The following is a 26,004-nucleotide window of genomic DNA, read 5'->3' as shown; positions in this document are numbered from 1 at the left end:
CCTGACAGTAAGAGAAGTTGCTCAGTTGGAACAGGCTTCCTTGGGAGGTGGTGGGCTCTCCTCTTTTGGAGGTTTTTAAGCAGAGGCTAGATGGCCATCTGACAGCAAGGGTGATTCTGTGCACTTAGGCAGATCATGAGGGGGAGGGCAGGAAGGCTTGCATCAGTACTTGGCTCTCATGGCCCTTTCTTGCATGTCCAGGGCAATGCTGATTGCCCCTTTGGGGTCAGGAAGCAATTTTTCTCCAGGCCAGATTGGCCAGGGGTCCTGGAGGTTTTTTTTTGCCATCTTCTGGGCATGGAGAAGGGGTCACTGGGGATGTGGGGGGAGGTAGTTGTGAATTTCCCGCATTGTGCAGGGAGTTGGACTAGATAACCCTCGAGGTCTCTTCCAACTCTATGTTTCTATGATTCTATTAGACACATTGATTCCTGTGGAGAAAGTTCTGGCAAGAAAGAAATAATGTCTTTTTCAGCAGTTTGTCTTTAAAGAAAAATGGCGAGAAACTCTAGTTTAGAAGGGATACTGTGACACGTATATCCTCAGCCGAATGACAGAGCTTCCTCTGAAGTTGATGACGGTGTTAACAGTGATCATCTCGAGGTCCAACTGAATGTCACGTGGCCCCTTCACAGGGCGGGTCATCACTAGAGTGGCACTGATAGGTCCAGTTTGCTGTGTGTGAAGTACAAAAAGAAGAGATTGAGCTTCTCCAAACATAACATGTGACTTTAAAGCTAAACCTTCCTTTGTTTCTACAAGAAAGTCCTGGATCTGTTAATGAAGTGAACTGGGAGTATTATTCTCACTGACTTGTGCATTCTGATGTGCAAAGAAAAGAGATTGACCTGCATAGTGATGTCTTAACATGATTAAACTTTGATTCCCCCCCACCCCCAGCTGTGTAAATAACCACACTGCTATGAGGAGGAGAAATCTTTTTCAGGGGACTAGGAGGAAAAAATAATTTGTAAATGGCACATTATGTGTTCCCCCTCCTTTTTTTTCCAGAACTTCAGTGTACTACATGTGACTAACATAATGATGTCTATACAGGCAGGCTAGTAAAGCATTTTTACGGACTTGTCCAACAAAAATTATACAATATGTGCCTATATAAGTGGCAAGAGTGACATCGTACCACATAAGCAGCACCTTACTTTGAACTTTAAACAACAATTTAAAAAACCCAAAAAGCTTTCCTTCCTGCAAAAAAAATAAAAGAATTCACTAAGTGCAAAATCCTGCCCCAAAATTTCACTCACCCGCATGTAGAATTCTCTGCCCTCATTCCCTGATTTGATTTGGAAGATATAATATGCTCCAGGATAGCGGGTCGTTGCTTGCATTTGAAATATATCTGAGGGTACTGAGCGTCCAGACACAATGTCCATGTCTCTGTAGATAATGTTGAATGGCTGGTCTCTGCAACCAGGATTTTCAGCTGGGCACATGCAGTGGCTGTCAGAACAAAGGTATTATTATTACTGTAACTAATAGTATGCCCTGACCTGGATGGCCCAGGCTAGCCTGATCTCGTCAGATCTCAGAAAATAAGCAGGGTCAGCCCTGGTTAGTATTTGGATGGGAGACCACCAAAGAATACCAGGGTTGCTGTGCAGAGGAAGGCACTGGCAAACCACCTCTGTTAGTCTCTTGCCATGAAAACCCCAAAAGGGGTCGCCATAAATCGGCTGCGACTTGATGGCATTTTACACACACACAACTGATAGTACAGTTGGTGCCCCCTCTGCGGATGATGACAGTCACACGATCAGGTCAGTCACTAAGTAGGGCTTTCTACCTACTTTGAGGCCTACCCAGGTGTGCAGAAAATTAAATTAACAAAAGTGAAGGGGGATAGTCTGATGGAAACTGAATATGTTCCAGATTTGGATTGTAGGATTTCCAAACTGTCTTCCAGAAATCCTCACAGTCCCTTTAATTTGTCATTAGCATTACTGATATTAAATAAATCTTATAAGGCTGAATTTTTTCATGCTGCTCAGCAGCAAATAAGAAAGTGGATGCCTAGTTCCTTTTTCCTTTCAGCGCTCTCCACAGTTCATATAATCTATTACATTGCAATAAAGATTATCAACACATTTTATAAAGTCAGCCTTCACGCACCATGACAACCAATGTATAATAAATATTCCAGCATCTGAATTCTTAAGTTTTGAACATGGTAGCTTGATGGGTAACCTTGGGTCAGGCACACTCTCTCAGCCTAACTTACCTCACAGGGTTGTTGCTATGAGGAAAATGGAGGTGGGGAGAATGATGTTGTCAGCCCCTGAGTCTCCATTGGGAAAATTTTTCCAAAATATCTTATTACACCACCTATAATGATAGATTCAATATACAAAATATATTGTCCACCTAAAGTGGCTTCTAGTTTGCTCATGGCTTCATGGGATCGCCTACTTATTTATTTAGATTTATTTAGAGCATATCTAAACAAAGTAACAGATGGTTCATAGTTTATCGGACCCAATAAACACCATTTAATCTGTGGATTCTAAATAGATTACACGAATCAAGAGACAGACAAAGACTGTACCATCGTCACCAACTGTTATTTCATATAGAATAGCTTCTATTAAAAGCCATTTTAATGAGCAAATTAATTGATATACTACTTCATTGCTGGTGAGGGTTACTTGCATTGCTTCATAAGCAACTAAGCATATTTTTCTAGTGCAGTCGTACATAACAGCTGAGTCTCCTGCCACCTGCTGACCTAGCAAGTGATTATATTTTATCCCAGTTACCCAGGTTAATGTTAAACAATGAAGACAATTCAGGTAAAGGCAGCTTACATACAAATTACTTTGAGAATCCTGGGAAAGTGACACAAAAATATACTAAATAAATGAATGAACCATTTGCACTGCATTAGCCTGGCTGAGAAGGCCAAACTTGTATGAACAATATGGTGTATATTGTAGATCATCAGATTTCATAGAAGCTGTCATGAATGAGGATGGTCCCTCCCATAAGATGTTCCTCACGCAAATGCAAAACTCTTGACCCAGCATTAATGCATTGACTTGTTTCAGTGTGAGATTAGCAATATTAGTAGTGGAGGCAGCTCTTCAAAAAAGGATGGCTGCTTTGGCTCATGACGCAAAATGGTTTGATTTGCTTGTGAACACAGAAATGTAAGTACAGGCTGCTGGATCAGACGAGTGGTCCATCTAGTCCAGCATCCTGTTTCACACAGTGCCAGTCAGTTCCTCTGGAGGTCCAACAAATGGGGCAAAGAGCCTCCCCCTGATGTTGCTTCCTAGCACTGTGTTCAGAGGAGGAGAAAATGTTGGCTTTGATAACCCCACTTTACTGCAAGGAGTCCCAAAGCAGTTTACAATTGCCTTCCCCCCCCCACACACACACACAACAGGCGTCTTGTAAGGTAGGTGGGGCTGAGAGTTTACTTTGCCAGGAAAAAAGTGTGCCAAGCGGTTGGTCATTTTGTTGAATGGGTTGGGGGCGAGGTTATCCGCCACCCGGACATTTCTTTCTGACAGTCTGAACTGTACTGTCCCGATGGCATGCACCTATCCAAATGGGGACAGGACCTTTGGCTCCATGGTATTAGGAGCTCTCTTCTTTGTTGGTTGCAGCAGTAGGAGCTTTGGTGGTTTTTTGAATTGGGACTGATCCAATTTGGGGAAGATGGGCTTGCGTGCCTGCCTTTCCCATTTGAGGACCCCCATAAGGTTTCTTGGGATGGAGTACATCATCTTTACCCAGCTTGGGGGCAGTTCCTTGCTCCACTCCCAGGTGGCGTAGGCTTCACTCAGAGATCTATGTGCTGGTGGTGCCATCTATATGCCACTCCGGTCGCTACCCCAACAGGTGGGTTGGGGCGTTCTATTGAACTACTGATATATCGGATGTCAGGGTGGTCACCTGATGTTCTGAATCCGTCCCTATGCCTCGCCAATGCTCCATCTGTTGTAATCAATAAAACAGTGGCCATTTGTTTTCCCAACAAATCACTGTCTGTGTTTTTATTGACTTTCCCTGTGGAGCCGCTTCTGCCCATGGGATCGCAATGAAAGCAACCATGACTTACCATGGTTGCATGTTGTGATCCGGCGACTCCATGGGAAAAAGGGACTTTCTGGGGGCGAGAGTCGGCTCTCTCGCCTCTGCCGCATGGCCGGGTGTTCCTGCCCTTCCTGCCCAGCTTTGCAGCCTTTCGTTGCACTGGGGGCGGGTGAAGGAACCAATGGCATCGGAGGTTGATGATGCCAGCGCTCCCGGGACTGCTCCACCCCCTTCACCTATTAAAAGGCGTGCTGCCTGGCCAGCGGCCCGTTTGTGGCCTGGGGTATTTGTATGTATTTGTATGTATTTTGACAGAAGCTACCCTGAGCCTAACCTGCTTGGAAACGAGCGGGATAAAAATAAAATAAAATGACAATAATACTAGGAAAAGTTGAAGGCAGCAGGAAAAGAAGAAGACCCCACATGAGATGGATTGACTCAATCAAGGAAGCCATGGCCCTCAGTTTGCAAGACCTGAACAAGGCTATTAACTATAGGACATTTTGGAGGTCATTAATTCATAGGGTCTCCATATGTCTGAAGTGACTTGATGGCACTTAACACACACGCTATTCCAGCACAGAAAGGGGTGGGCCCGAAGACATGGTAGGAGTTAGTTGCCTCCCTAGGCCTCTTTAGGCTGGGGATACCCTGCACAATTAGCATAAATTTACACCAACAAAAACCGTGGCATAGCCTATAGGCACTCATGCAACAGGAAAGGAGAAGCACCTCTACCCCACATATATGCACACAGTCGCGGTCCTATCCAGAAGCCCCGGTGTAGCTCAGGATGCCGACTATGGGCTCAGCAATATCCCGCACCTCATCACCCCCACATCACTACATAACTCTAGCCAGGACGTCACATAGCTGAGACGACAGGGCGCGTGGCAAGGGGCTCAGACTGTAGGTTTCCTGACCTGCACACATAGAGCACACGACACGGCACTCTAGTGGCAGAAAATGCACAGAGGGCGGTTAGTGACAGAGGGAGAACCCAGCTCTAACACCCAAGGGGGAGAAGAAACATCCTTGCTGAATCAATAACACACCTCATTTCAGAATCCTTACAGAATCTGAAGACGCACACCATAGGGGTGACCTCGCCACTCTAAGGGAGGCAGAGCACCACAACCCTGACAGTGAGTGGTGGAGGGGATCCAGCAGTCCAGGAATCCACTACCGCCTCCCCTTTTCCCTCGCACCCACCCTGGGTGATGCCCCAACAATCTAGACTCCCACAATAGAGGCTAGTGGTGTGCTCCTATGGGAGCCACTGAGGTAGCAGTACACAGCTGTATGCGCCATGGCATGCAATGAAGTGTCCTCCCAGGAACATGTTCCTAGGAGTGCTGCCTATGACACCAAGGAGGAGGTCTGGCAGGGATGCCGGCAGTGCTGTACTGGGCTATAAGTGTCATCAATTGCCAGGGCACCCCCTCCCCTGCGTGTAGGGGGATATAGGACTAACCACGTCCTGTGGAACGGTCACAAGCTTTGACTTTAATGGTATAGAATCTTGAACAGTGTATGCCTGAGAATTTGCTCTTTACTTTTCAAATCTACAAACATGTGATGTTCCTTACTGTTTCAGCATTGTTCTTGTTGTCCCAACCTTGGGAAAAGCCAGTTTATGAATAAATGGCTCTATGCCCAGAATAGATCTTAGAATGATCAGAACAAGCAGAACACAGTTTGAAGCAAGTATTCTTTGGGAAAGTTTTAGTCTATCTTCTGAAGCATCTTAAGTCATGCCTTCAGACGAAAGGAATTAGATGGTTTAATAAAGTCATGTGGAGTTCACTTAACTGGGCCTATGGGTTGCAGTGAAACTATCTTATCTTCTCTGAAAATGCTTTGGTAAGAATCTTAGAAGTGTTACTTTATCTTTTAAATTGTATTTTAAATTGCATTTTATCGTTTACATTTCATATGAAAAGGAATGGCATGTATGCTTTTTATTTCTAATTTCATTTACATATGCTAGTGTTTTTGGCATCGCTGTGCTTCTTTTCTATTTTGTTATCTCAAGAGTGATTATATTTATTTTAAACAAAGATTTTATAAGATTACATGGAGTGATTTTGGGCTGGGAGACCAGGTTTTTCACTTGACGCTTGGAATAAACAAACTTCGGACCTCTCTTCCGCCAGAGGGCTGATTACCACTCATGCTCTCTGACAGCTGCTCTGTGTGGCTCACACAGGACGCAGGATGGGGAGCTGACCAAGGAGGGATAGTTATGATGTTGCAGGGGGGCAGGTCTCAGGGTCTCATGCTCCCCCTCAGCACTGCTGACATCTGATGAGCCGTGCTGCTTTCAGAGGTGGGGGCTCGGGGAGGAAGGGATGCTGGGCCTGAGGGCAGGGATGGGCAATTGGAGCGTGGGATGGAAGAACGGCAAAGGGGCAAGTCTGCCAAAATGATGGCTGTCTAGGGAGGCCTGTCCGCAGGGCCATCTCATCCTGCCTGTTGTGGGGAGAGGAAGGGAAGCTGCTTTGAGACTCCTCAATGTAGATAAAAGCAGGGTATAAAAACCAACTCTTCCTCTTCCATTTTGCTGTTTGCAGGGGCAACACATTATCTCTGCACAGCCGGACCGACACAGGGCTCTCCCCATGGGGGGGGGGGTCACACCTGGGGCTCTGGCTGTGCCATCCCAGTGCCTTTACACTAGACCATGCCTGTCTTAGCGATGGTCCCTGTCCAGTTCCATATGACTGGTGGTGACATCAGGGCTGCAGTGGAATGCCTGATGCCCTATACCACTCCTTCTTTTGTGCCTGCCTGCTAGCCCTGGTGGTTAGGGCACTGTGGTCTCAGACTCAGGAGGCATGAGTTGACGTCTGGCCTCTTCCCCATGGTTTGCTAACAATCAGACTATTGGGAGGGGGGAAGGGGACTTTGCCTTTTGGCTGCCTGCGCTCCCCCTGGGCTCAAATCCTTGCCTCCCCTGTGATACACAGGTGTCCCCTCCCTGGACGTATGCATGGGCGATGGTGGTGCAAAATACTTTGTCGAGGGTGCTGCTGTGTGTTCCTCTCTTCCTGATCTGATGTCTGCAGTCCTCCAGCATAGCTAAAGGGAACCTGGGAATGGGTTGGGGCTCAAATACTCATTAGTGGGGCATCCTGGGATGTGTATACTTGTATATGCCTCTCACAGGGACATTGAGCAATGCTCCCTGATTGGTGAATGTTGCCAGGATTTCTCAGCCATTACAGCACTCTGGTCTGAGCCCCATGAAGGGGTGTGTGGTTCCCCCAGCAAAATGCTCATAGAGAACTGACAGCTGGCACCTCAACTGTAGCAGGGCCACATTGGTGTAGCTTATGCTGGGCTCTCCAGACTGGGCTGCCCATCTATCACCGGCGGTGCATCAATTGATGGTTTTCTTCACTGATTAGTCTCAGTTCTTCTATCTACCAACAGCTTTAAATGGTTGATTTTAATCGGTGTTTTTTGTGTATTTTATTGTGTTTTGTGCAATCTGTATCTTATTGACTTCCTGCAGGTAGAAAGATGGCAAATAAAGTTTTTAAAAATAAATATATAAACTCTCTTTGGTACTTTATGTTAATTAATTAATTAATTAAACTTGTAACCTGCCCTCCCCAGCAAAGTTAAGGACTGTTTTGCACATTACATAGCAACAAACCCAGGTTTGCCACTGAGTATCCATTCAACAAGCATCCCCAGCTAATCCCAGGTTCTTTGATGCTCACTACTGGGCAGTGCACATTTTCAAGCACCATAGGCATGCGCCTGAAAAAAAGTAATGTACGGAAAAGCTTGAAAACCATGTTTGTATGACAGTAGGGAAACAGAAGTGTTGCAGTTTGGTTAATGTCTCCACCCCACATGCCTCATTAAAAAAAGGAATGTCTTCCTCTGAATACACTACTTACTGATCATTGATCTGGATATAAGGGTCTTCGCATCTTATTGGGTCTAGGCATTTGAATCCACCTTGAATGTTGAAACAAGTTTGCTGCAAGGTGCAAGTATGGTTTCCAATTTCACACTCATTAATCTCTGAAATTGAAAAAAAATACTGTATTTAGTAAACTTTTTTCAGGTAAGTGGCACAGAAAATACTTCAATCGTGGCTGAAATTATATATGCATTACAAAGTGAAAGGAATCAACCATCCTACAAGGCTATCAGTTGACTCAGAGACTTGGTACAAGAGCACTGAAAACCATTTTACACACATAAAGAAATAGGAATTAATTATTTTAGAACGTTTTGTTTTTCACAAATGCATACCAACAGCGAGCTGGGCCTACATGAAACCTTAAGTCCCTTGAGTATAGTACTCTGTGTGGTAACAGCATTTGCTGCGCTGAACTTGATCTGTCTCCTGTTGGACCCTCTTTGCCATGAAGCGGTTTCAATTATCTTACCTTAGATGAGTTCTATACTCTCAGGCTACCTTACTTTACAAATTGTTGCAAGGTTCAAATAGTAGCTACAGTGTATGCTGCCCCAAAATTCTTTGGAGGAAGGGTGGGATGGAAATATTTCAAAAAACAATAAAATAGCCTTCCATTGTGCAAATGCACAATTTGAGATCCGCTCTGGTTTATTTTTAAAATTAAAAAAAAATCAAAGAGCTCATTCAAACTATGCTTTGACAAGTTATGCTGCACCCCATCTTTTTGGCACTTTGAAAGCCTGCTGGCTGGTGTAGAAGAAAGAAATTAGAGCACAAGTTCTGTCCCCCAAAAAACAACACACCGTAAACAGTGGCATTATCATTTGTCTACCTGTTTGCTAATGGCTAGTGCTGATGGACTGATGTTTCCTCAATGGGCACTAATAGCAGGAACATAATCCATGACGACTGATGGCTACTATGAGCCAAGTACACCTACTAACCAAGGTGGAAACTGCTATTCTGCAGTGTATATGTGTGGCAGAGAGACAATAGTTTGCACAGAAGTAATGCTGCAACCAGCAAGGGAGTAAAGGTTGGCAGCTGCTGAAGGAAGGAATCCTGGAGACTCCCACCTGTATGTCATTTACAGAAAATCTCTCTCACACACACACACTCTCTCTCTGTGTCTTCTCTATGCTCAACAGAAATATAAATAAACAAACAGATTGCAAAAATGTCATAACTCTCACTGTGCTCTCATCCAAAAGACACTGAACCTTGTAGTAATTGCCCCTGAAATGCCTCATTACTTGGAAGAGATAACAATGCACCCTTTCAGCTGTCAGCACATCACATTGACAAGATGCTAGCCCATACCTGACAGTTCCTTCCTGATCCTCATTCACATGTATCAAAAAAATCAGACAAACATAAGATGCTGGGGGGACGACGACGACGACGACAATGTATGCCAAATAGCAAAAGTATGTCAAGATTGTGATTGAGTGGTCAATAGGCTGTGCGACTGCTCCAGATCCTTTTTGTGGGCTGACAACTTCTCATAGGCCATTTATGCACGGGAGGTTGTGCCTTGGATTTGCCGCTCTCTAGAGGCACAGTTTCCTCATCCAAATTCTCAAATCTCTGCATGGGGGCTTATTTTTTAGTTTTGAGTATTCAGATGGGGAAAATGTGCATCTAGAGAACGGCAAATCCAAGGCACAACCTCCCATGCATACATGGCCACACATTCTTCTTCAGATGGGATTAATACACATACAGTGGGAATTAACTGGCTGTGGAACACCTCTGTGGTTGACCACAGTGCTGCCCACATATTCATACATCATGAAAGTTACTCCAGTAAGGTCAAAACTCTCAAGGCCAACATCATGTATACAAACCATACGCATAAACAGGACAGGAAAGCATGACTGAGCCCACTCAGAAGTCTCCCCAAAAAGTTATAGATGTACTGATTTCCTCCTACATCTAGAAGAGTGATCATGTAACTCATCTTACTATCCAACACATCTGTTCACTGCCTCCATCAGTGAAAGGGTTACAAGAGAATGCTGGTGACATATAATGGTTTGAGATTGCTAGTTCACTCCATGCTATTATATATCTGAACACACAACTGCATCAAGAAAATTTAGCGAGAACAAAGATGTGCATGTGAGGTGCTAGAAGAAGACACCTCCATAACTGCAGCCATACTTTCTAGCATTAAGAGTGCAATCCTAAACAGAGCTATACCCTTCTAAGCTCATTGGTTTCAATGGAATTAAGATGGTATAACTCTATTTAGGATTACACTTTAGGTTTCCACTAGTTTTTCTCCACTTGATCAATTGCCTGGTCAATCATGTGGAGTATTTAAGCAGTCTTATCTATCCAGATTACATTTGCCTTCTGATAAGGAAGACAGAAAAGCATTTGCTGGCCTTGACCTCTGCTCTGTGACTGCATACATACAAGAAAGGAAGCTGGAATTGCAATCACTTAGTTCTGCCAACATTAAGCAACAGTAAGTCAGTCAAAACTTCTGCCCAATTATGCATAAGACAGAGGGGCAGACATACACAGAACACTGTGCTAGCATTCAAACACAGTTACGCAGGAAAGTATTTCATGAGTTCACTGTTTTCCACAGTTCCATAGTAAACAAGATACCAGGTTAAGTGTGGAGCTGACTTCCTCTATTAAGGTCATTGGGAGCTTTGCCACTGTTCTTCACAGCAGGAGTAGAAAAGGGGGACAACATGGGACTTGTTGTGTAATCTTTAACCATACTTGGTTAGGCCAGGAATCCTGTTAAGGGTAATGACACCCTCACGTGGTTATGTGCTCAGCAGTATTGCACAAGAGCTCCTGCTGTGTATGTCTTGCTTCGGCTTTTGCTTTACGAAGTTGAATATATTTTGCTTCATTATTTTTTTCCTTCAAGAAAAATGCTCAGCTTTGTTCTTTAAAAATCACACCTGATTAAAAAAAACACTCTTACCCTGGCAGCTTCTGGTGTCATCGAGCAGAACATAGCCAGGAGGGCAGAAGCAGTAGTAACTGCCTGGCTGATTGGCACATTCATGTTGACAAAGAAATTCTGAGAAGCTGCATTCGTCCATGTCTGCAAAAGTTGGATGAAATTTAAGATTAGGAAGGAGGAACAGTTCACTGTTAATAGGTTCTGATCACTATTAACCAAGATAGTCCAACCTATAAACCCACAACCTATATGATTTCCTGTGTGGCTGGTATGATGCCGTTTCCTGGAATTACTATGATCTCCAGGCTACAGAGGTCAGTTCCCCTGAAGGAAATGGCAGCTTTGGAGGACTCTATGGCATCCCATCTCCACTACTTTTCCCTCCCCAAGCTCTGCCTTCTCATCTCCAGTAATTTCTGAAGCTGGAGTTGGCAACCCTCCTCCCTCCTGCATTTTCTTGCATAAACTGAGCAGCGGATGCCAGGTGCCTTTGTTATTGTGCCACCTGCCCAGTTCTGGGATTTCTGTCATTCTGGCCGATCTTTGCCAGTATTGGGCCTCTTGTCAGAACTCAGCTGCCTATAGTTTGTTCCCTGTGATAAGAGCTCCTGTCACTCAACTTGAGGGTAAGCCCTCCATGTCAGAGATGGAGTATTTACATTTTGCGGCAAATTATGGCCTTCAGCCAATAAAGAGTCAGTACAGGTCAGTGATAGGCTAGGCCAGGGTTTCGCAATATTGAGATTACTAAGCAACCTTCCAAAATTTTGATTGAAACCAGATTTAAATGCATTTTGTGTGATGGGTCTGGGGAGTGGATGTGCAAAAAAAAACCCTTAAATTTTGAGGAAACCCACAGGACCAAAGCCACTTAAGAACTGAGCCAAACTGAGGAAATGCCAAGTTGTAACAGACACATATGGGAGTACAGAGAAACGAAAGGGAGTGAACTACCTTCTCTTTTCTCCCTCAGCATCCTGGAACCAAGCCTGATTAGCAGAAGTTTGTTTTTCTACTTATAAACCCCAAACACAAAATTTCTATATAAATTCATATTTAACCGCATGAAGATACCAGGCCAAAAATGTTATATTCAATTTAATACTCTAAAACTGTCTTTTTTTACTAAATTGCTTCCAAGGTCAATTCTATTCCTGTTGTTTAAGGAAGGTTCACAGCACCCTACGCATCCCTATCGAGCAGCTCTGCTTCCATCCCATAGCCGTTTATAAATCATAATTTTTTTTCATAGTCATGATAAACCAAACCTTCTGAAACCATACTTGTTCCTTTAGTAGTTTAATTTGCCTCCAATGTTGCGCTACTAACAGCACGGCCATAACTAATAGCTCCCTAATCATATATTTATGGCTAGGGTTGCCAACTCCGGGTTGAGAAATTCTTGGAAACACCGTCCTCCCTCCACAGTGGTGAAGAGAGAAAACAGCACTCGAAGAGAGAAAAGAGCACTATGAAGCTTCGAGAAGCTTTCCAATTGTTCCTCCGTAGCCAACCTGCACAGTCCCATGCGGCACCGCACTGAAGACACAACGATGAAGCAATAATATTCTTGATTAATGACTCAAAAGACACTAATTTTCTCTTCCCACCCCCTCATACCACAAGAAAACGTTGCATCTGTAAGTAAATAAAAAAAAAAGATGTTTCAGAGATTTATTTTTTCCAGAGAATGAGCCGGACTCTCCCATTTAACTAGGCCCCAGGGACTTTTTCACTACACACATAGATTTAACTAATCTTTTTTTTCAATTCAACCAAAGGCTTAAAGCACTCAAACCAAAACAAGCATGACAGCGCTGGAAACAGTCATATAATCCTTATTGTAGCCATATGTTTGAATTCATTGATCACAAGCGATTGTTACCACTGCCAACAGGTTAGCAGCGAGAAACCCATGAAAATGTTTCTTTCGTTCAATTGCAGGAGACAGGGTGAGGGTGCATTCTAGGTTAAAGCCCTGCGGTTAAATGGCACTGACTCAGTAAAATAAAGCTGTGATCCTGAGCCCACTCGCTAGGGAGTACGTGACAGTGAAATCAGTGGGGCTCGCTGCTAAGTACATTTGGTCGAAGTTGAAACTGCAAGCCAAAGGAGTTTTGCTGACACGTAGCCAGGGAGAATATTAATTATGCATTGAAATATATAGGCTGCCCCTCTGCACAGGCTCCAGGAAGGTAACCAAAGACTTACCTCCTTTCCCAAAAATATAACAATCCTAAAACCTGTGCTCTAAACCACTGCCGAGTTATAGACAGTGTCTGGGGGCGCCTTCCCCCACTTTTGTGCTACTCCCCCCTCCCCTTGTTTACTATCAAGTTGCAGTCGACTTCTGATAATCCCATAAGGTTTTCTAGGCAAGCAATGTTCAAAGATGGCTTGCCTTTGCCTGCCTCAGCATCGCAACCCTGGTATTCCTTGGTGGTCTCCCATCCAAATACCAACCAGGGCTGCCCTGCTTAGCATCGAGATCTGACGAGTTCAGGCTAGCCTGAGCTATCCAGGTCAGGGCATAATCTCCTCCCCTAGAGAGTAGTTTAGAAGGCTCTGAGATGTGTTTGGTATATTCTACCTCTCTTCAAGCTCCACCTCATGGCCACCCTGCCTGGATCACATAAACACATGAAGCTGCCTTATACTGAATTAGACCCTTGGTCCATCAGAGTCAGTATTGTCTACTCAGACCGGCAGCGGCTGTCCAGGGTCTCAGGCAGGGGTCTTTCACAACACCTACCTGCCTAGTCCCTTTAACTGGAGATGCCGGGGATTGAACCTGGGACCTTCTGCATGCCAAGCAGAGGCTTTACCACTGAGCCACGGTCCCTCTCTACATCATCTCCCTCTGTGGCTATGTGCATAGCTAAGGAAGCCCATTCTGATACAGATCTGCACTTTTCCAGAGCCACTCATGCTCCGAGACAAGATACGATCCTTCTTTTGCCTGCATGCCCTCCCCCTACTGTATGATTTGGTCACATCAGAAACATTTGACACATCCCAAGAGTTCTGGTTTTCCTCAAATTCAGAGTATTGGCTGAGGGGGGCTTTCCAACTAAGTAGGAAGTGCCTCACTAACTCCTTTCCCAAACTTCCCTCTCTCTGGGCTAAGGTCAGAATCCAAAAAACCCCCAACCCTGGCTGCCCCAAAGGGAACAGTGCATAGTCTTTACCTCCAGCAACAGAATAAGGAGGAGAAAGTGGGATGGAGTCCAATTGAGGTTTCCAGGGTGAAGCTGGCATCCAGTGGGAGGGTAAAAGCATAGAGTTTCTGGAGATTCCTAGAGGTGAGATATCACTTCCATGGTTTTCCTGGAAGTAACATCACATCATCAGCCCGACAGCCATTGTTAACATTTTTTTCCTCCCACTGCTGCTGTGAGCAGTGGCAAAGAAAAAGAGGCTGAGGTGAAGAATCCCCTGCCTAAACCAGGGGACATACGAACAAAAACAACACCAGGCTACAGAATGGAACAATATGTAGTGAAATAGACAAGAAACATACAAGAAATACTACAATATATAACAATCTATATTATAATGACTAAACACACATGAAGATAAACATTACAGCCCAAACTCACATGGAGGCAAACAAAACCAGAGAAGTTCAACAAGACGTGAAGCACACAAGTGGTCAGGTAAGTGTGGATGCTGAACAATGATCCAAAATGGATCAAAAGTCCAAAGGAGGTCAAAGAAAGAGACAGTAATTCCGGATACAAATTAGGAGTTTGTTTCTGCCAAAGGCTTCATCAGTCATTTGATCTCAGAAGAGTCTGTGTGTAGTATTCTATTCTTTCATAGAACATTTAGGCTTCCTGCCATATTAGATTCAAATCATTGTGCTTAATAATAATAATAATAATAATAATAATAATAATAATAATAATAATAATAATGTGGCGGATTCTTATCTAGAGAACCAGGTTTCATTCCCACTCCTCCACATGAAGCCCGTTGGGTGACCTTGGACTAATCACAGTTCTCTCTGATCTCTCTCAGCTCCACCTACGTCACAAGCTGTCTGTTGTGGGGAGGGGAAGGCGAATGTAAGCCAGTTTGAGTCTCTTTAAAGGTAGAGAAAAAGCAGGGTATACAAACCAACTCCTTTCTGGACTCACTTCTCACAAGCATAGTGAAAATATGACAGAAGAGGGTAAATGCCTTCTTAATTTTCTACAGTGGAATGTATTCTATATGAATAACGTGTACAATATTTTGTAGCAATCATTTCCAGATGGGAAGCCATGTTGGTCAGCAGGACAGGAGTCCAGTGGCCCTTCATAGTAGCATACTTCCCCCCCCCCAGTATTTAAGGTGCCACTGGACTCCTGTTCTCCTTTGTAGGACCACAGTTGGGTGTGGCTTATGAGGACTGGTAAGCTGAGGTGAGCTGGGGGTGGAGCTTTTTTTGGATTTTGTTAGGCCCTGCCTACCTTCCTCCCATAATATGAACACTGCCCTAAATGCCTGCCCAAAGTAAAAACCTCTTGAATTGCTTCACAAAGATTATAACAAACTTGCTTATCCAAGCTGGATAAAAATGATGCAATGCACATGTTTTTTGTCTTCAGTACAGTGTCTTTGCCAGCAAATTTAAATTCTCCCATACTACCCACTCCCTCTTTGTTTCAGTATTACTGACCTCAGTTATTCAAAATATTCTGGGGTTAGGTGTACCTCGTAATCTCTCACTTTCCTACTGTAACCCTGAGCTTTTGTGTGATAATAACAAGGAGGAAAGAGGCAAGTAGTTACCTTTCTCCAGAAGGGAAAATTCTACTATTTGTACTTACCACTACAACTAATCCCATCAGTTTCCAATTCGTAGCCAGGGTCACAGCGACAAAGAAATGAGCCATAGGTGTTGACACAGTTTTGCACGCAAGGGTTGTCAGTTGTACATTCATTCACATCTGTGGAAAACCAATACTCAGAGTATCAATAACTTCTCATGATTCTGCTATAATTAATGCTTTAATGAAAAAATATGTAAACTTTGCAATGATTTTGTTTTGGGTCACAGAATATAATCTAACACCCCTGGATTAAAATATACTAGATAAACAGCCACCAGAAACATGTTGGTCACAGTCTTACCCCACTGGGTTGTGCCCTTGGCAGAACAAGATTCTGACAGGACAGCGCCACCTAGCTGTGGTTAAAGGAAGGAAATGTAATGACACCAGCCAAGGAAACCTCCATGGTAGGGTTGGCCAACTTCAGGTTGGGAAACTGCTGGAGCTTTAGCGGTGGAACGTGGGGACAGTTGCGTTTAGGGAGGGAAGGGACCTCAGTGAGGTATAATGCCATAGAGTCCGCCCTCCAGAAGAGCCATTTTCTCCAGGGGAAGTGATTTTTGTAGTCTGGAGGTAAGCTGTAATTCTGGGAGATCACAAAGCCCCACCTGGAACCCTACTCCGTGCACTAACAGGCCAGAGTGGGTCACGTGGTCCCTCCCTGATTGAGGGGGCTCTCCCTAGGCTTTGAAGGAGGCAGTTATTAGACCTCAGCCGAAAAAACCTTCATTGGTTTAGGAATAAGGTGGCCCAAGAAGAAAACGTTCTAGCTCTGCTGTGCCCACCTGTCACAATATTTATCAGGCAGCAACAGGTGACATACTCCAATCTCTATCAACCAAACAACACTTCAGCGCAGAAAAGATTGAATTTGACCACTGAGACATCTTTAAAAGATTCTGCGCGATCTGTTTGGAATCCGACTTCAATACAGCAAACAAACTGAAGTATATCCTGCAGGTGCTTCCTTGTTTATCTATTAATTTAAAACTCCAACTGTTTCAAGCATAACAAAACCTGGCCAAAACCAGCAGGAAAAAAGAGGGGGAAAGGTTAATGTATAAAGGCCTGTGACGGCAAGCTTTAACTCTTCATAATCCTATTTATGAGCAAATTGATGGGAGGCTTCTGTGGTTTTTCCCCCTTGACTGTGTTGATAATTTTATGGCTTAAGTACAAGGAATTACACAAACCTTTTATGTATCAAAACACATAAGCAAATACACACACATATACACACATAGGACTGCACGTAATCTGTAATTCTACGACTGAATGGGATACATTTTGCATAAGGTGCAAAATTCAGCATTCAGAGAATCCTGTTAAGTTTCTAGCTGTTTTCAAAAGTGTGCAGAAAACTCTGTGACTAACCTCAGCTACTGATGTGTCTGAAGAGACTTCCCATGGTCAGTAAGGGGAAGAACACATCAGTGCCCCACAGATCCTTGAGATTTTTAAATAGGGTGGTGTACACATAATGTAAATAAACACTTTTGCTCCTAATTATGCATACATTGAAACAGAATCCAGCTCTTCCCAGCACCAAAATTTAATTTTTTCAAAAATCAAACTTTTAAAGTAAGATAAAGTACGCAACACAACAATCCAGCACACATTTACAGTAGCAGGAGGGAGTCGGCACAACACACCTAATGCTATGTAAATCTCAAAGGGCCTGGGGCTAAGAATAGACATGGCCCCTCATTCTCTCTGCACACATTGATAATACCTTGGCAGGATCTTCCATCTTCGTTCAGGATAAACCCTGGATTGCAGGTACAAGAGTAAGAGCCAGGGACATTGGCACACAGCTGCTGACAGTAACCATAACGACATTCATCTATGTCTGAAAGAAATTTGTGAATTATAAGTATAACTCCTAATTGAACCTGCCATGTGCAACAAAATCTATGACTCGGGGACCAAAGACACCACATTTACTAATGATTATTTAGTAACAGATCTCTGACCCTGACCTGGATGGCCCAGGATGGCCTGATCTCATCAGATCTCAGAAGCTAAGCAGGGTCGGTCATGGCTAGTACTTGGATGGGAGACCACCAAGGAATTCCAGGGTCACTATGCAGAAGCAGTCAATGGCAAACCACCTCTGTTAGTCTCTTGCCTCGAAAACCTTACTGGTTTGCCATAAGTCAGCTGTGATTTGACGTCACTTTACACACACACAACAGATCTCTGGCCCTCACCTAGATAGCCCAGGTTCTCATCAGCTCTCGAAAGCTAAGCAGGGTCAGCCCTGGTTAGTACTTGGATGAGAGACCACCAAGGAAGTCCAGAATTGCTAACCACCTCTGTTCATCTCTTGCCTTGAAAAACCTAGGGGGTAGCCATAAAACAGTTGTGACCTGATGACACTTTCCACCATCATTAAATCTGACAGTTTCTGTACGAGATAACAAGATCAACAGCTGTCTTGATCAGGCCCGAATATCATCTTCTTTGATCAAACAGTATCCTCTCCCTTGATTATTGGCCAGTTTACACTATTTAACTATGGGGCAATGGGCTTCACATAATGACACACTATTTGCTGACACCCTGGATCATTCCATGAACGTGGGGGATTAAATTGTTCATCACAAATATAATCCATGTTTTTTAGAACTGTCACAAACCTTCTACAGCGGGACTGAGTAGCAAGTGTTATCAGTCTTTAAGGTAGTGGCAGGTGGTAAACATAACTTATTGGCCACATGCGTGGAGTAATCTGGACTGAAAAATAAAGCACCTGATTTTGTGAACCTACAGAATACGGACTATGTTCACCTATGGCACATAGCTATAGATAAACATTAATAATAAATGCACGGCTGTTGTAATGCAGAAATAATTTGGTTCACTGTTGACATGTAATCATAAAGTCATTCTCTTGTACTCTTAATATGTGTTTCTCGTGTTACATAAGACCATACAGCTGTTGTTGGAAGGAAGCAAAGCAAAAAATATCACATTGTGAACAGGTCTGCAAAAACTACTTTCTGATAAAGGCTACTTGTCAGTTGAGACAAAGAGTTAGTTCCCCAGAACTGTTAATAACATTAAACATAAAAAGCTGCACTTCCAGGGTAATTAAAACTCTTTTCAGTCCTTTAGCAGGTGCTGGCATTCCACTGCAATTCAGCAAGGCCCTTCTGCTAACATATATAATTTGCACAATTATGACAAAATCAAACTAAAGAGAATACTGCTAAGATGAAGTGCATGCCCAGTTGAAAATTTGTATAAATGTTTGTTGCATCTGTAGGGGTGTTGGGGCAGAAGCTCTTTCCTCAACATGGCTGCATCCCTAGGGCTGCTCAGGCTGATCCATGTGAAGCAATTTCCAAACTGTTTTTGGTACTGAAACTGCCCTGGTCAGTTTAGTGGATGTTCCTTCTGGGAGATGGACAGTGGGAGATCCTCCTGGACCTCAGTACCCTGGTATCCTTCTTTACCACCCAGCTGGGATTGGATTGGGAAGTACCATTTTGCAGTGGTTTCTATTCTTCTTGGACAGAAGCATCCATAAGTGGTGAAAGTCCATAAAGGAGATGGCTTTTCTGTCTGAATTATTTTGGCCACAACGTTCTATCTTATCTCCTATGCTTTTTAGCATCTACAAGAAACTGTTTTCTGAATATCTGTGGTGTCATGTCTATTTCAACAGATTGTAAAGAGACTGGATTTCATGTTGGGCTGGATGAGGATAAGAAAACAGAAACCTAACTTAGATAAGTCAGACGTATGTTTGGTAGGAGATGTAGATGGTCCTTGAAATGGCATCTAAAATGGCATCCAATCCGATAAGAGAGGAAAGAAAATATCCCTAGACACTTTCCAGACAGGGGTGGTCTTAGTGATGCTGTGGCCCTGGGCAAAAATCAAGGATGGCCCTGCAATACCTCTCCATTATTCCAACCTCCATTATTCCAACCCAACAAGAATGCAATGAATGACTTGACTAAAGCCATGGTGGCACGTGGAGACCTCCTTGGCCATTAAGCCCGACGACACTAAAGCTTGAGATTGAAAAGCCCAGTTTACCAATTTTGGTATTCACCAGTTGATGCCATGTACTAACAAAAGGCTCAGAACATAGTAAGTCCAGTAAGGGAAAGGGGAATCCAACAGGAGGAAGAATGATCTAAATTTATGGCATCGAACTAATCCAGAGTTGCTGTTTCACATCCAATTCCAAACTAAGGACTGAAGAAGCCACACAACTGGGAATTCCAAACAAAGCACGAAGAAATGATGCTTATATAATTTTCATTTTGGGGCTAAAAGAATGAATAAAGAGACCCATAAAGAAGATGGACTCTAATTTTTACCCGGCATGGATGCAGAGATCTGTTGCCCTCCCACTGGAACAGAACAACCTCTGAATAGCAGCCATATTAATTTTGGAACTTGTTAAAATTCGGCAAGGGGAAAAAAAACTATAATACAATGCCACGTGAGATGTAAAGCACACGTGCATGCATTTATCAGAGTTGATCTTGGCTCCCTCTCATGCATATTTTAAAGAATGCTAAGCAAGGAAGGAAAGCATGAGCAGCTGCTATTCCAAGATGACTTCTGTGATTCTAGTAGTGGCTTTCTATTGAAATATTTTTATGCTCATTATGAATAGGTTTCAAAATCTCTTTAAAAAATCAAAATGGTTGGGATACCATGGCTTACTTACTTGACTGGAATTGAAACATGCAAGGGATAGGGATGAAAGAAAAGGACAAAAAAATCTTGATGCTTAATAGCATTAAAAGCCAATAATGTTAACATTGAGATGGAAATAGTTTTCTCTTTCTCATCACAGAAAAAAAAAATCGGTTCAGCAACCCAGTCATTTTTTCTTCCTTTTTTGGCCCCAGTTTTTTTTCAGGATTTATAATGGTTTTGTAATTGGTAGCACTTCACACTTCAAACTCTTCATACAGTGAGTTCTATGTTTATTTCTCTGCTCTAACACTGCCTTATGGATAATTCTTATAGCAAATTCTATGTTTATACTGATAGTCCCTCTCTCCCAACACCTCAGTCGTTTTGGCAAGCAGTAGATGGAAAAGGCAGCATTAGAAGATATTCCTGTCTGCGAACATCCTGTAAACAAGGTCATCATGGATGAATGGGTTTTTGGAATAGCAAGTAAGCCCTTTTGCTTCCAAATTGGAATGTGCTGCAGTATTTGGATCAAACGTAAAGTCTGACCTTCACATCTGGCAGAGACCTGGGCCTAAGAACTGGGATCTCCACTGAATAGCTGTAAAACCATGAGGTGAGGGGGTGATCTGCAGCAGAGAAGCACTTTCTCCTTTCCCATTGGCAGTTTATTCTACTGCAATGCCCTCCCTCAAGCCACTTCATCTGCAACTTGGGTTCTGGACACATCCTTGTCACATGGAGCGTTCATAAAGAATTCCCCTGGGCGAGGGGAATGTTTAATCTTTCCCTTTGATGCAAGTTGTCTCTGCACCCTACTGCGCTGCCAGAGACCCAGGTTCACAAACATGTAATTCCAGCCCAACTGTTTAGGATGAAGCTGGAAACAGACTTCTCAGATGAATGGCACATTTCCAAGGGTTTTCCATCCTGGGTTAGGTTACGCTAACTGCTATCACTTAGCACTGTCCAAGAACAGAGTAGAGGGGTCCCTGCAATAAAAAACTTATTTATTTATTTAAAACATTCATTAGCCGCCTTTCTACCTTGCAGAACCCAAGATGGCTTACAATATAAATAACACAACAATGATAAAAAAATACACAAAAGACCACAATTTAAAATCTCCACTTGGGACTATCAATAAATATGAACTAAATTAGTCAGATGCAGTCCTAAATAAAACTGTCTTTCACTGCTTCCTGAAGATCGACAATGAGGCGGCCAGGTGCACCTTCCTGGGGAGGCTGTTCTGTAATCATGGGGCTGTCGCCAAAAAGACCCTGTCTCGTGTGCCCACCAGATGAGCTTCTTTGATTGGTGGGATAGTCAGAAGGGCCTTTCCCTGTGATCTTAATTCCCAGGCAGGAACGTATGAGAGAAGATGGTCCTTCAGATACCTAGGCTTTAAATAGCATTGCCAAGTGCCCGGTGGTGGTGGGTAAAATCCCACTAATCCACCGGGCTGCCCGCCGGCCAGCTGATGGCCGGTGGGCACTGTGTGCACTCTCGCACATGCGCGCGCACTACTTTCGGGATTGCTCTGGCAATCTTGAATAAAACTCTATGGAGCCCATAGAGTTTTGGCCGAGATCGCTAGAGCATCTGTGTCGCTTCCGGGTAAACCCAGAAGTGACGTAGGCGTGTTGCGCGGGGTGCACATCACACGCCGCAGCCACGGCCTCGGAAAGCTCCCGCCGGTGGAGCTACGGGGCCTGGCAAGCCTAGCTTTAAAGGACAAAACTACCACCTGGAATTGGGCTCAGGAACACATCAGTAGCCAGTGTTCTTGCTGTAGTATCAGATCACATGTACCTGGTGGCTGGCCTTGACCAGCAATCTAGCCTCAGCATTGCGCACTAGCCGCAGCTTCCAACCCCTCTTCAAGGGTTAACCCAAGCAGAGCGCACTGCAATAGTTCAGTCTAAATGTAACTAAGGTGTGGCTAGATCTGACTGACCCAGAAACAGATGCAGCTGATGCACCAGCCAAACCTGTGCAAAAGCACTCGGAACCATTGCTGCCATCTGGTTTTCGAAGGTGACTGCTCTGTTGAGCAGCACACCCAAGCTGCAAACCTGGCTTTTCAATGGGGTATATAACTGCATCCAGCACAGGAGAGATCTGAAGTCCCTGGTGTGTCTGTCTGCTAACCCAGAGAACCCGTCTTACAATTTAATAGACATGATAAAAAAAGAAAAAGGAATGAAAATCAAGTACCAACTCTTACATAAATAGCAACAATGACCTGATGGACTGATCATTGCAGGAGGTTGCTCTGGTGGATGAACTGAAGTGGCAGTTGATCCCACATAGTCATAGAATCATAGAGTTGGAAGGTGCCATACAGGCCATCTAGACCACCCCCTGCTTAATGTAGGATCAGCCTAGAGCATCCCTGACAAGTGCTTGTCCAGCCTCTGCTTAAAGACTGACAGTGTGGGGGAGCTCACCACCACCCTAATAGTCTGATGGAGAGAGTCTCAGCTTTCCTACTGTGGCAGCCAGGTGAAAAATTAGACTGAAGCAACATTTTGTAGAGGAGAGAGAAGAAGGAATTGATGGGATTCATTTCATCAGAGTCTTTACCTGACGAAGAATTTTGGACCGCTGCTGCTGTGCTTCTCTCAATTTTTTGAGGTAACAAAGTAGTCAAAGTGATACCTACTACTAGACCTGCTTCTGCTGGTGAATGAGTACACAAGTTCTTTTTATCACGCTAAATGAGGGTTTAAAAAAATGTTAGCAGAATCTAAGCAAACAGAAAACTTTCCAAAGCTAGACCTAGCAATATTTCTACGCTACTACACAGACAGCAGGAAAAGTCCAGAGGAACGGTAGATAAAGCCAACATACAGGTGGGATGGAGAGCAAACAGATAATCCTACTGTTGAAGAAGTAGGTGAGATCTAATATGGGCATGCTTTGGGACACGTTGCTTGTACAAAAGCTGGAGAAGCAAAGAAGTTATACTGTCGGAGCTTCAAAGTTATCTGAGTGGGCGGTTGCTGCTTCTACCATGGGTGGGGGCTCGGGATGCCAGGTCTCCAGCTATAGCAGAAGACCTCCCAGCATCCCACTCATTTGCCCATCGGTTCCTCTGGCGGGAGGAAATGGGGGGAATAGAGGGCGTGCCAGGATCAGACCGGCACACTGGTGTCACTTCCAGTAAAAACCAGAGGAGACGTTGTGGATGCTCTAAAATTTACAACTGTGATAAAACCATAGAATGTTTGTATATTCTACAGTGTCTAATGGTGTCACTTCCAGTTTTTAACTGGTAGCAAATGAAATAAGAACAAATGTTGAAATGACAAAAATTATACAGGCACCAAGCTATAAGAAAGCAGTCAAAATAATTCAAAAGCTCATCTTGTCTGATAAATAATATCATATGAAGATAGAAAACTGAGAGGAAGTAAGGGTATAAATATGGACAGAGAATTAATGTGTACAGACAGACAGGCGTGCTGAGAATCATAGAGTTGGAAGGGGTCAAACAGGCCAACTAATCCACTTCATCCCAACGTATAACCTACCTATACATTGTCCTTCCAAAAGCCAGTATCCTTCAGTGCAGGAGCAAGTATATCCTCCTTCTGTGTTGATGCAGATTTGGGTGGGGTTGCACTGATGTGACTCGGTTGCACATTCATCAATATCTGTAACACAGAGATGTGCCACAATAGTGCCACGTGAGTATACAGACACAAAGCAGTATTTGTTTTAACTACAGAGACCCAGTCGTACAATCAAGCACATAAAAGATAGAGCTGTGTCAAAAACAATGCCAGAATACATTTGGAGCGGCTTTGACCACAGCCTCTGAGGGAGTGAACAAAATTCACGGTGGTTCTTTGTGAGCCAAAGTACTAAGCACTAGAAAATCCTTGGCAGTACGGGAGACACACCCACCCAACAGATGCTCTGATTCTTACAGAACTGATTCACTGACTGAGGGTGTTTCTAGTTTCTTTGGGATCATGTTACATCTACTGGTTGCTTTCCTGGTATATAACATTTCTGTGCTCATACCAACAGGGAATTTGTAACCAAATATAATAAAAAATGTCTTCTCCAATCAGGCGTATTATACGGGTGATCTCTAGCACACTAGTGAGGTAGTCCTCAACATATCTGCAGCATAATTACACAATGTAGGTTCCCAGAGTTCAATGGGACTGACCCTCTAGTAAGCATGCTTAAGATTTCCGCAGTCATATGCACAGTTTCATGGGAGTTGTCCTTTCAGAAGAGCTGCCTCTTAGTAACGCTGCTTGGTTGCAGTCCAGTTTACGTGTACTTGGAAGCAAGTCCCATTGAACTCTGTGGGTCTTCTTTCTGAATAAACACTGGATCCAACACTTACTTAGAAGTAAGTCCCACTGAACCCTCCTCAACTCAGCTGTATGTGATTTTCAGCATTTCTGTGGGAAGGGATCCAATAAATACACTAAACAAACAAATACAGTTGGAATCTGGTTGTAAACCCAACTCAGCATTGTTTCAGGACTGTATATTATGTTTTTATAAACCAAGGCTTTCCACAAACTATGCAAAGCTGAATTGTTCAAGAGGGCTTTTCTACACAGGCAAGAGAGTCATATTGTACTAAATGTTTCACAAAATTACTTGGATAAATTATTAGAGACTGTGATCTGTACTACTGTGTATAGTTTGCTGAAACAAGGATCCTACTATGTAATTTTTGCCTCATTTAATCTGTCATTGATTCTTAAGGTTTGCTTCAGTTCTGTTTTTCAGATTTCTGGTTGGTTCTACAACCCTAATTCCCATGGCATTGTCCATTGAATCCTCCATCCTGTCAATTGCATTGACTCACTCAACCTTGAGTCCAAGTGAGAAAGATGGACTATAAATAACATTAAAAAATAATACAATAAAAATGCCTAGAGAACACATCTAAAGCTACTGTTCTGCAGCTCAATCCTACACAGAATTATATCTTTCTAAGCCCACTGACTCCAGTAGACTTAGAAGGGTTAACTCTGTTTAGGATTGCACCATGTTTACACCCCCTGCTCTCTGCAGGTTCCCAGATCGCACAAATAATTTGTGCACATATAGATTCTGTTCACTTGCAGACAATCAACACACAGAACTAGCAGGAATGGACATCAGTGGTGATTTCCCAGGTGCCTGTAGGAAGCCCACAAACAAAACGACTGCAGCAGCAGTGTCCTGCCTGTGTTCCAAAGCACCTAATAGAATAGGCATGCTCCTCTGATCCCGGAGAGAATAGGCATGCATCATGACTACTATCCATTTTTACTACTAGCCATGAATAGCCCTCTCCTCCATGAACATGTCCACTCCCCTCTTAAAGCCTTCCAAGTTGGCAGCCATCACCATGTCCGGGGGCAGGGAGTTCCACAGTTTAACTTAATTATAACCTCCTTGGTGCAAAAACCTATCCCTGTTTAATTTGCTCTGTAAAATCTCATATGCATGGATAACATTCTGTAGAAACTTCCTCCACTGTTGTTATTATTATTCGTGCCAATATTATGACTGTACTTCTAAAGAGGGAAGGAGTGGGAACCCAGGAATAAGGAGTACTTGCTGGGCCCCTCTCC

At 43.6% G+C, this 26,004-nt stretch overlaps 1 protein-coding gene across 2 annotated transcripts in view; it reads right to left on the bottom strand.

Annotated features, from left to right (window-relative positions):
- Positions 1-401: 401 nt before the first annotated feature.
- Positions 402-26,004, bottom strand: part of FBLN5 (fibulin 5) — a 74,794-nt gene continuing 49,191 nt past the window's right edge. For both annotated transcript variants that reach the window (XM_056851174.1, XM_056851175.1), the window contains 7 exons: positions 23,947-24,069; positions 17,478-17,594; positions 15,743-15,862; positions 10,947-11,069; positions 7,968-8,094; positions 1,266-1,461; positions 402-675 (listed from right to left, as the gene is read on the bottom strand). In XM_056851174.1, coding sequence (XP_056707152.1) covers positions 514-675; positions 1,266-1,461; positions 7,968-8,094; positions 10,947-11,069; positions 15,743-15,862; positions 17,478-17,594; positions 23,947-24,069 — 968 coding nt within the window. In that variant the 3' untranslated portion in view covers positions 402-513. The remainder of the gene's footprint in view (positions 676-1,265; positions 1,462-7,967; positions 8,095-10,946; positions 11,070-15,742; positions 15,863-17,477; positions 17,595-23,946; positions 24,070-26,004) is intronic.

Source organism: Euleptes europaea, chromosome 6 (assembly GCF_029931775.1).
Source record: "Euleptes europaea isolate rEulEur1 chromosome 6, rEulEur1.hap1, whole genome shotgun sequence".
In the NCBI taxonomy this organism is placed as follows: Eukaryota; Metazoa; Chordata; class Lepidosauria; order Squamata; family Sphaerodactylidae; genus Euleptes; species Euleptes europaea.
This window is presented reverse-complemented; position numbering and strand designations above follow the sequence as displayed.